The sequence below is a fragment of the Nerophis ophidion genome, unplaced genomic scaffold (assembly GCF_033978795.1).
Source record: "Nerophis ophidion isolate RoL-2023_Sa unplaced genomic scaffold, RoL_Noph_v1.0 HiC_scaffold_62, whole genome shotgun sequence".
Classification (NCBI taxonomy): Eukaryota; Metazoa; Chordata; class Actinopteri; order Syngnathiformes; family Syngnathidae; genus Nerophis; species Nerophis ophidion.
In genome coordinates this window covers 349,472-361,767 of record NW_026906984.1, presented here as the reverse complement: position 1 = coordinate 361,767, position 12,296 = coordinate 349,472, and the positions used below count along the sequence as shown (strand labels likewise).

At 39.4% G+C, this 12,296-nt stretch overlaps 1 protein-coding gene across 1 annotated transcript; it reads right to left on the bottom strand.

The window, feature by feature from the left end:
* Positions 1-2,251: 2,251 nt before the first annotated feature.
* Positions 2,252-3,358, bottom strand: LOC133547109 (gastrula zinc finger protein XlCGF17.1-like). Its single transcript, XM_061892934.1, has one exon. It carries the CDS (start codon positions 3,311-3,313, stop codon positions 2,288-2,290), a length of 1,026 nt encoding a protein of 341 aa, XP_061748918.1. The 5' UTR covers positions 3,314-3,358; the 3' UTR covers positions 2,252-2,287.
* Between the last annotated feature and the right edge of the window lie 8,938 nt (positions 3,359-12,296).

Below are 12,296 nucleotides of genomic sequence, written 5' to 3'. Positions count from 1 at the left end.
CAATCCGGTTTCAGGGCAAATCACTCCACGGAGACAGCCCTCGCAAAATTGACTAATGATCTATTGCTAACGATGGACTCTGATGCGTCATCTATGTTGCTGCTCCTCGATCTTAGCGCTGCTTTCGATACGTCGATCATAATATTTTATTAGAACGTATCAAAACACTAATTGGTATGTCAGACTTAGCCCTGTCTTGGTTTAACTCTTATCTTACTGATAGGATGCAGTGTGTCTCCCATAACAATGTGACCTTGGACTACGTTAAGGTAACGTGTGGAGTTCCCCAGGGTTCGGTCCTTGGCCCTGCACTCTTCAGCATCTACATGCTGCCGCTAGGTGACATCATATACAAATACGGTGTTAGCTTTCACTGTTATGCTGATGACACCCAACTCTACATGCCCCTAAAGCTGACCAACACGCCGGATTGTAGTCAGCTGGAGGCGTGTCTTAATGAAATTAAACAATGGATGTCCGCTAACTTTTTGCAACTCAACGCCAAAAAAACGGAAATGCTGGTTATCGGTCCTGCTAGACACCGACCTCTATTTAATAATATAACTTTAACATTTGACAACCAAATAATTAAACAAGGCGACTCGGTAAAGAATCTGGGTATTATCTTCGACCCAACTCTCTCCTTTGAATCACACATTAAAAGCGTTACTAAAACGGCCTTCTTTCATCTCCGTAATATCGCTAAAATTCGCTCCATTCTGTCCACTAAAGACGCCGAGATCATTATCCATGCGTCTGTTACGTCTCGCCTCGATTACTGTAACGTATTATTTTCGGGTCTCCCCATGTCTAGCATTAAAAGATTACAGTTGGTACAAAATGCGGCTGTTAGACTTTTGACAAGAACAAGAAAGTTTGATCACATTACGCCTGTACTGTATATACCGTTATATACATATATACAAACATATATACCTATACTGTATATACCTTTATATACATATATACATACATATTACGCCTGTACTGTATATACCTTTATATACATATATACATACATATATACCTATACTGTATATACCTTTATATACATATATACATACATATATACCTATACTGGCTCACCTGTACTGGCTTCCTGTGCACTTAAGATGTGACTTTAAGGTTTTACTACTTACGTATAAAATACTACACGGTCTAGCTCCATCCTATCTTGCCGATTGTATTGTACAATACGTCCCGGCAAGAAATCTGCGTTCAAAGGACTCCGGCTTATTAGTGATTCCCAAAGCCCCAAAAAAGTCTGCGGGCTATAGAGTGTTTTATTTTCGGGCTCCAGTACTCTGGAATGCCCTCCCGGTAAAGGTTTGAGATGCCACCTCAGTAGAAACATTTAAGTCTCACCTTAAAACTCATTTGTATACTGTAGCCTTTAAATGGACTCCCTTTTTAGACCAGTTGATCTGCCGTTTCTTTTCTTTTTCTCCTATGTCCCACTCTCCCTTGTGGAGAGGGTCCGGTCCGATCCGGTGGCCATGTACTGCTTGCCTGTGTATCGGCTGGGGACATCTCTGCGCTGCTGATCCGCCTCCGCTTGGGATGGTTTCCTGCTGGCTCCGCTGTGAACGGGACTCTTGCTGCTGTGTTGGATCCGCTTTGGACTGGACTCTCACGACTGTGTTGGATCCATTATGGATTGAACTTTCACAGTATCATGTTAGACCCGCTCGACATCCATTGCTTTCCTCCTCTCTAAGGTTCTCATAGTCATCATTGTCACCGACGTCCCACTGGGTGTGAGTTTTCCTTGCCCTTATGTGGGCCTACCGAGGATGTCGTAGTGGTTTGTGCAGCCCTTTGAGACACTGGTGATTTAGGGCTATATAAATAAACATTGATTGATTGATTGATATGTATATATAAAGGTGCTAATCCATGGGATGATTAATAATTAGAAATAAAATATGTCACACTTCAATATTTCAAACACCTATAAAAACACTATTATGAATAAGTCTAATATTGTATGATGAATATATATACACTTACATTTTTTTAATGTATGTAAAATATGTTTTGTACTGATTACTCTCACCTTTTCAGTCAAATTGTTCTGTTCAATTTTTAATAAAAGTACACAATGTTGCAAATTAATGCATGTACTCGAGTAAGAAAAAACACTTATACAAAATATCTAATCTATAAATGTAGACTCATATTAACAAGATTGTGTTAGACAAACAACAATGTCACACATGTTATATGTGCTGATGTTGTTAGAAAGTCAAAATGAAAGTCTGGACAGTTTATTTCAAATCCTGCAGTTTCATTTGCTGCTGCTGTTCTCACCAGCACACTTGTGTTTCTTACACTGGTACTTAGAAGACAATCTTTCACCACACACACTGCAACTCAACACTTTCTCTCCTGGGTGTCTTCTCATGTGTGCTACAAGGCTTGATCGGTCACAAAAGCTTCTGTTGCAGATTGAACAGGAAAAAGGTTTTTCACCAGTGTGTGTTCTCATGTGTCTTTTCAAACTCAGACTTTGTGTAAAACCTTTACCACAGATTGAACAGGAAAAAGGTTTTTCACCAGTGTGTGTTCTCATGTGTCTTACAAGGGTTGATTGTCGACTAAAGCTTCTGTTGCAGATTGAACAGGAATGTGATTTTTCACCAGTGTGTGTTTTCATGCGTACTTTCACATCTGTACTATGTGTAAAACCTTTACCACGGATTGAACAGGAAAAAGATTTTTCACCAGTGTGTGTTCTCATGTGTCTTTTCAAACTCAGACTTTGTGTAAAACCTTTACCACAGATTGAACAGGAAAAAGGTTTTTCACCAGTGTGTGTTCTCCTGTGCACTTTCAAATATCCCTTCCTTGCGAAAGATAAGCGACAGATTGAACAAATAAAAGGTTTTTCACCAGTGTGTGTTCTCATATGTTCTTTCAAATATCGACTTTTTGCAAAACCTTTACTACAGATTGAACATGAAAAAGGTTTTTCCCCAGTGTGTTTTCTCATGTGTCTTTTCAGACGACTTTGGTATTTAAAAGTTTTGTGAGAGTGAGAAGATGTGAAGTGAGTGTTGTCAGTGTGACATGTCTTATCATCTTTAGAGTCTTCATCATCAGTGTCAGGAGAGTGTGACGTTGTGTCCTCACTATCTGATAGTGGAGCTAAGAGCTTGTCTGCTTGTGATCCTCCACAGTGGTCTCCATCAGCTTCTGTTGTCATGTGTTGTGTTGAGCTGCTGCTTGGAGGCTCCCCCCCTCCCCTCTCCTCACTTTCACCTTTCACCTCATCATCTTCACTCTTCACAGGGACACCAGTCACTGGGAACATCAGTCCTTCAATATGCTCTCCCTCCTGACTAAGGCTGTGTTCCTCCTCTTCTTCTTTAATGTGGGAGGTCTGTGGCGCCTCTTCTTCCTTTTTAAAGTGGTAGGTCAGTGGCTCCTCTATGTTCTGTTTAATGTTGGGGGTCAGTGGATCATTCACTTTCTTTATAAAGTGTGGGGTCTCTGGTACCTCCTCTTCCTCTTTAAAATGGAGGAAGAGTGGGTCCTTGTCTTCCTCTTTCAAGTAAGAGGGCTGAGGCTCCTCCTTCACCATCCTGGAGCTCCACTCCTGTTGCTCAGAGAGAAGATGTTCTTCACAGACGTCTGCAAGACACATTATAATGACTTTTATGAGAAATAAACAGAACTTTTCCTAATGTGTTTGTTTCAACTCTGAAGTTGCACGCAAGGAACAAACTGAGCCCACACAAACCCTCATGGCAGCACAAGACATTCTTCTATCCTTCCTGGGTGGGCACACACACACACACACACACACACACACACACACACACACACACACACACACACACACACACACACACACACACACATTAATATGTCTAACATAGTAGCCTCTCCATTTTTAAGAGTTTTATAGAGTGTATAGTTGACATACACAATACTGTTAAATGAAATATATTAGATGTACAGAGATGGCAGACAAGTCCTTCATAGATTTTCAAAACAACTGACATCTGACAAATCAGACAGTTAGTATCAGACTGTAAAATACATGGTCATCTTTAATGGATTGATCAGTCAAATCATACTGTCAGTGACCTATTGATCACATTAAATTCCGGGGGCGTGTCTTAGAGGTCATAAACCATTTTGATTGATCTGTTTTTGACTATTTGACAGAGAGTGGGTGTTATATTCTCTTATGGCCCCCACCTGTGGAACAGCCTGCCAGAGAGCCTCAGGACTGCAGAAACCGTTGATGTATTTTTTAAAAGGGCTAAGGACACACCTTTTTAATCAGACTTTTTACTGATCATGTTCAACTCCTGTTTAATATTATTCATTGTATTGTATTCTATCAGTGTGTCTAAGAATTGGGGCCAATCCCTCTTTGTGCCATTTTTAATAAAGCTATTGAGGATGCCCCCATGTTGCTCTCATATTGTTTTTGTGTCAGTCTAATAATTGACTGTAATATTATTTTCTACATGTTTGTAGTATGCTAGTTAGCTTGTTTTTATACCTTTTGTACTTGCTTGTGTTATACATTTTCGATATAATGTATTCTTATTAGAAGCATTTTAAATATTTTTGTCGTCCATGGTTGATTATTCTTTCTCTGCTTTCTACTGAGTTGTTTCCATGGACAATGTTTGTCATTAAAAAAAAAATCAACCTGTTTAAGAAATGTTCATATGCTTCATCAACATCATTTTCATTGGACACATTGTCCTAATTTAGCTTTTCTAGCTCATTTTTGAAAACAATCATCCTCTTCTCTGTGCAAATTTTTCAAAATGTATTAATGTCTTCCATGTTCTTCTTCTTGGAGTTTCCATCATATATTGCGAAAAATGGCAGATGATGACTAATGTTGGTTATAAGTAGACCACTTGTAATGTTGTTATCAAAATCATTGGTAAAGATATGATCAATAAGCGTGGCACAGTGTCCTGTGATGCTGCTTGGCTTTGTGATTTTAGGATATAAACTGATGCTGTACATTGTATCAATGAAGTCATCAATGGACTTTTGCTTGTTAGGGTTCAATAAGTCAATATTAAAGTCACCACATAAGAACATTATTTTTTGACCATTGTCCATGTAATTTGCCTTTATCCAATCTTCAAATGTTTCTATACTTAATCTATATATACAACTGATGAATATGTGTTTGCTTTTTTCCTGACATATTTCAATGCTTATACATTCTACAAAACCCAAAACTAGTGAAGTTTGCACGTTGTGTGAACCGTAAATAAAAAAAGAATACAATGATTTGCAAATCCTTTTCGACCTATATTCAATTGAATAGACTGCAAAGTCAAGATATTTAACATTCGAAATGGAAAACGTTTTTATTGTTTACAAATATTAGTTCAATTGGAATTTGATGCCTGCAACTAATTTCAAAGGAGCTGGCACAGGTGGCAAAAAAGACTGATAAAGTTGAGGAATGCTCATCAAACACATAATTGGAACATCCCATAGGTGAACAGGCTAATTGGGAACAGGTGGGTGTCATGATTGGCTATAAAAGCAGCTTCCATGAAATGCTCCCTCATTCACAAACAAGGATGGAGCGAGGGTCACCATTTTGTGACAAAATGTGTGAGCAAATTGTCGAACAGTTTAGGGACAACATTTCTCAAAGAACTATTGCAAGGAATTTAGGGATTTCAAAATCTGCGGTCTGTAATATCATCAAAAGGTTCAGAGAATCTTGAAAAATCACTGCACATAAGCGAGGACATTAAATCCCTCAGGTGGTACTGCATTAAAAAGCGACATCAATGTGTAAAAGATATCACCATGTGGGCTCAGGAACACTTCACAAATCCACTGTCAGTAACAACAGTTAGTCGCTAGATCTGTAAGTGAAAGTTAAAATTCTACTATGCAAAGCCAAAGCCATTTATCAACAACACCCAGAAATGCCGGCAGCTTCGCTGGGCCCGAGCTCATCATAGATGGACTGATGTAAAGTGGAAAAGTGTTCTGTGGTGTGACGAGACCACATTTCATATTGTTTTTAGAAACTGTGGTACTTGTGTCATCCGGACCAAAGAGGAAATAATCCATCCAGATTGTTATAGGTATAAAGTTGAAAAGCCAGCATGTGTGATGGTATGGGGGTGTATTAGTACCCAAGGCATGGGTAACTTACACATCTGTGAAGGCAACATTAATCCTGAATGATACATACAGGTTTTGGAGCAACAAATATTGCCATCAAAGCAACGTTATGATGGATGCCCCTGCTTATTTCAGCAAGACAATGCCATTTCACGTGTTACAACAGCGTGGCTTCATACTAAAAGAGTGGGTACTAGACTGGCCTGCCTGTAGTCCAGACCTGTCTCCCATTGAAAATGTTTGGCGTAATATGAAGCCTAAAATTCCACAACAGAGACCCCGGATTGTTGAACAACTTAAGCTGTACATCAAGCAAGAATGGGAAAGAATTCCACCTGAAAAGCTTCAAACATTGGTCTTATCAGTTCCCAAACGTTTACAGAGTGTTATTAAAAGGAGAGGCCATGTAACACAGTGGTAAAAATGCTCCTGTGACAACTTTTTTGCAATGTGTTGCTGCCATTAAATTCTAAGTTAATGATTATTTGCAATAAAAAACAAGTTTCTCTTTTAGAACAATAATTATCTTGTCTTTGCAGTCTATTCAATTGAATATAAGTTGAAAATGATTTGCAAATCATTGTATTCTCTTTTTATTTACCATTTACACAACGTGCCAAATTCACTGGTTTTGTAAGATATTATCTACAGCAAATGACATGTTTTTTACCACTTTGTGGTTCAGGTTCTTCATCACATACACAACTACTCCTCCTCCTTTTTTGTTGCTTCTGTTGATGTAGTTTAGTTCATATCCTTCCAGATCAAAATATATTCATTTTTTTAATCATCAATCCATGTTTCTGTGACAGCAATCACTTTGAAGGGTTTGTTGAATTGTTCTAAAAAGTGCTTCATGTTGTTAGAATTTGCATACAAACTTCTGCTATTAAAATGAATAATTGACAGTTTGTTATTACAATTAATGTTGCTATTATATTGTTCATCTGGATAATAACAACTATTATTACTGATGTGGGGGAAAACATTTGTATCTGGATCGATATCATTTTCCAAATCTTTTTATTTTTTTATCTTTGTTGCAGAAATTTTTCAGTTCCATATTTTTTTGTTCAACAATCTTTTGTTATTCTCCGGTGTGGACAACTCAAAAGTGACTTTTTTCCTCAAATCCTCAGTGCTTTGTATGTGTGTGTGTGTGTGTGTGTGTGGATGATAATAATATATATAATACTGCCACCTACTGCAGCGGAGTATGTCACATATATTCATGTACTTACACTGTCAAAACTAATACTGGATGATAATAATATATATAATACTGCCACCTACTGCAGCGGAGTATGTCACATATATTCATGTACTTACACTGTCAAAACTAATACTGGATGATAATAATATATATAATACTGCCACCTACTGCAGCGGAGTATGTCACATATATTCATGTACTCACACTGTCAAAACTAATACTGGATGATAATAATATATATAATACTGCCACCTACTGCAGCGGAGTATGTCACATATATTCATGTACTTACACTGTCAAAACTAATACTGGATGATAATAATATATATAATACTGCCACCTACTGCAGCGGAGTATGTCACATATATTCATGTACTTACACTGTCAAAACTAATACTGGATGATAATAATATATATAATACTGCCACCTACTGCAGCGGAGTATGTCACATATATTCATGTACTTACACTGTCAAAACTAATACTGGATGATAATAATATATATAATACTGCCACCTACTGCAGCGGAGTATGTCACATATATTCATGTACTTACACTGTCAAAACTAATACTGGATGATAATAATATATATAATACTGCCACCTACTGCAGCGGAGTATGTCACATATATTCATGTACTTACACTGTCAAAACTAATACTGGATGATAATAATATATATAATACTGCCACCTACTGCAGCGGAGTATGTCACATATATTCATGTACTCACACTGTCAAAACTAATACTGGATGATAATAATATATATAATACTGCCACCTACTGCAGCGGAGTATGTCACATATATTCATGTACTTACACTGTCAAAACTAATACTGGATGATAATAATATATATAATACTGCCACCTACTGCAGCGGAGTATGTCACATATATTCATGTACTCACACTGTCAAAACTAATACTGGATGATAATAATATATATAATACTGCCACCTACTGCAGCGGAGTATGTCACATATATTCATGTACTCACACTGTCAAAACTAATACTGGATGATAATAATATATATAATACTGCCACCTACTGCAGCGGAGTATGTCACATATATTCATGTACTTACACTGTCAAAACTAATACTGGATGATAATAATATATATAATACTGCCACCTACTGCAGCGGAGTATGTCACATATATTCATGTACTCACACTGTCAAAACTAATACTGGATGACATTAAAAGCAATGCTTTGTCCTGACTTACTTTCTGTGGAATTGTAAGTCTATCAAAACAAATGAGCAGTCATTTTGGGCTTAACTTTACATTTCGATCACTCTTTCTGAGCTGCCCTAACTTAGAGAAATATCACTTTAGAAGTTTAGAAAAAAGTTTATTAAAAGCAATTATGGGGTGCCGAATGTTAAAGTTCAGTCTAACTTTTGTAGCAAATATATTTCTCACATTCAGCTTATTTAATCACATTTAAATGTAGACTCTAAATATTATATCTAAATGTTCAATCTAAATCTTAATCACAATTTAAATCTCAAATATTAATCTATATGTTAAGGGAATAAGCTATAGAAAATGGATGGATGGATGTTAAATCCAAACCTAAATCTTAAATCTTAACCTAAATGTTAAATCTAAATCTAAATGTTAAATCTAAACCTAAATCTTAAATCTACAAACCCCGTTTCCATATGAGTTGGGAAATTGTGTTAGATGTGAATATAAACAGAATACAATGACTTGCAAATCATTTCCAACCCATATTCAGTTGAATGCACTACAAAGACAACATATTTGATGTTCAAACTCATAAACTTTTTTCTTTTTTTGCAAATAATTAAATTTGAATTTCATGGCTGCAACATGTGCCAAAGTAGTTGGGAAAGGACATGTTCACCACTGTGTTACATCACCTTTTCTTTTAACAACACTCCATAAACGTTTGGGAACTGAGGAAACTGTCACAACCACTAGCTCGTTAGTGGCTGTAACATTAAGGGAGACCACACCGATTTGTACATTTTAGCCAACAGATCTTTTATTTACAACATGTATCAGTGATCAGTAATGTGAATTAACCAAGGAATGTATCAGTAAATGAGTGTTGTCCCAAAAGGGTGCAAGTGTGGTGCTAATCCCGGCCGTTGTTGCCGTGACCATACGGTCACCAAACGAATGTGCCTGTGGGACGAGAGAGAGAGAGAGCATGCTGATGGGAGGCCTTTTATAGGCCGCCCAATCAGCAGCCCTCTGAGATGTTGCACGTCTTCACAGACCAGCTCCACCTGCGGGTCGGAGGACCAAAGTGCCCCAAACACTAACCGGCAGAGCCGGGCATGACATCCCCCCCCTTAAAAACAGAGACCCGTGTTAACTGGGTCTCTGAAGCACCATCAAAAAATAGAAAACAAAAAACTACAGTAGCCCCAGTAGCTATATTCTAGTCCCACTGACGCACCTCCCCTCCACCCCAGACCAACCAGAACCCAAACCATCCCAAACACCCTCCTTCCCCTCCGACCTTCCCTGCACCCAGCAAATCCTGGTACCCGGACAGCGACCTTTAAAGGAAACAGAGAAAAACCGCAGGTTAGGAGTGAGTGGAGATGATTAGACCTCCTGGTCCAGAGCCCGAGAGAGCGCATCAGCCATTACATTTTCCACCCCGCGAATATGGCGGATCAACAGGTGGAATGGCTGCAGAAACAGTGCCCAGCGCAACAGGCGCTGGTTGGTGGACCCTTTGAAAGACTGCAGAAAAGTGAGAGGGTTGTGATCTGAGTAGACCACAATTGGATGGAGACCCCCTCCCACATAGACTTCAAAGTGTTGCAATGCCCAAATCAATGCTAATGCTTCCTTTTCAATCACTGAATAATTAAATTGGTATTTGTTGAATTTTTTTGAAAAATAGCAAACCGGTCTGGCTACTCCATCATCATCAGCCTGCAGGAGGACCGCACCTGCTCCCACCTGGCTTGCATCCACCTGCAGCTGGAATGGCAGATCCAGTTTGGGTGCAGCCAGGACCGGAGCTGATGTTAACAAAAGCTTTGCATTCTGGAAAGCCTGCTGACACTCCTCCGACCAAATGAATTTGGCGCCACCCTTCAACAAATTGGTCAGAGGAGATACAACAGTTGAAAAATTGCAGCAAAAATTGCGGTAGTACCCGATCATACCCAAAAAGCGCATAAGTTCTTTCTTCGTCGCCGGCACAGGGAAATTATCAATAGCTGCCACCTTTGCGTTAACGGGCCGCACCATCCCCTGGCCGACTACTTTACCCAAATAGACGACTGTGGCACGCGCAAACTCGCATTTCGCTAAATTTACTGTGAGGTTTGCTGCCACCAACCTCTGGAAAAGCGCTCGAATGCGAGCCAAATGTTCGTCCCAACTGTCTGAATGACAAACGGCGTCGTCCAAATAAACCGCGCACCCCTGCAGCCCCCCAACGATCCTATTCATGAGCCGTTGGAAGGTTGCAGGAGCATTCCGCAAACCGAAGCTCATTCGAGTATACGAGTACAAACCGGAAGAGGTCATGAATGCAAATATCTCCTGCGCTCTCTGCGTCAAAGGCACTTGATAGTAACCTTTCAATAAATCAAATTTGCTGACATAACGAGCACTCCCAACCTGATCCACACAGTCCTCGATACGTGGCAATGGAAAAGAATCTGGTCTAGTCACAGCATTTACTTTCCTATAATCCGTACAGAATCTATAGGTGTTATCTGACTTTTTCACCAGTAGACATGGCGATGCCCAACTGGAGTAAGATGGCTTGGCGAGACCATGATCAAGCAGATACTGCACACTGTCCTCCATACTCTTCTGTTTATCGGGAGCCACTCGATAAAATCTTTGTCGTATTGGGCGGGCACCCTGTGTGTCAATGTCATGTTCAATTAGTGTGGTACAGGTTGGAGTGTCGGAAAACAAAGGCAAAAACTCAAAAATCAAATCCGACAACTGTTTACGCTGTACCTCACTTAAATGACCGAGGAGACTATCTAGCTCCTTTAACTGCTGAGTATTATCCAAGCGCCCGTGTAACACTGCGCACACTTCATCCCAAGCTGCCATTAGGCCACCTACTTAGCGGCCTAGTGGTTAGAGTGTCCGCCCTGAGATGGGTAGGTTGGGAGTTCAAACCCCGGCCGAATCATACCAAAGACTATAAAAATGGGAGCCATTACCTCCCTGCTTGGCACTCAGCATCAAAGGTTAGAATTGGGGGTTAAATCACCATAAATGATTCCCGGGCGTGGCTCCGCTGCTGCCCACTGCTCCCCTCACTTCCCAGGGGGTGAACAAGGGGATGGGTCAAATGCAGAGGACACATTTCACCACACCTAGTGTGTGTGTGACAATCATTGCTACTTTAACTTAACTTTAACTTTAACTTAGGTATTCAGCCCAAAGTTCAATAAATGGGAATAGTATACCCCGGGAAATCGAACCATCCCATTCTTTTCTCCATTTTTCTGACTCTAAAATTTATTGAATGCGTTTCTTGAAGACAAAAAATATTGTGTTTTTTTTTTCCTTCAGCCACATAAATATGAGATTTATTTTTCTGTTGTCTGCAAGACCATTGCAATTATGACTCATTTATCCAACTTCATTATCTTTCTTATAAACCAGGGGTTGGGAACCTTTTTGGCTGAGAGAGCCAAAAATCCATCCATCCATCCATCCATTTTCTATCGCTTTTTCCCTTTGGGGTCACAGGGGGTGCTGGCGCCTATCTCAGCTACAATCCAAATATTTTTTAAATATATTTCCGTAAGAGCCATATAATATTTTTTTCAACACTGAACACAACTAAACGCGTGCATTTTTAAGTAAGACCAACATTTGTAAAGTATAACAGGTCTCTTATTTTTTGTAATAACATTGTTATTCTGAAGCTAACTGTGGAGGGGTCGTGGCATGCGGGCCTGCAGCGAAGCGGGGTGTGCCAGGACCGT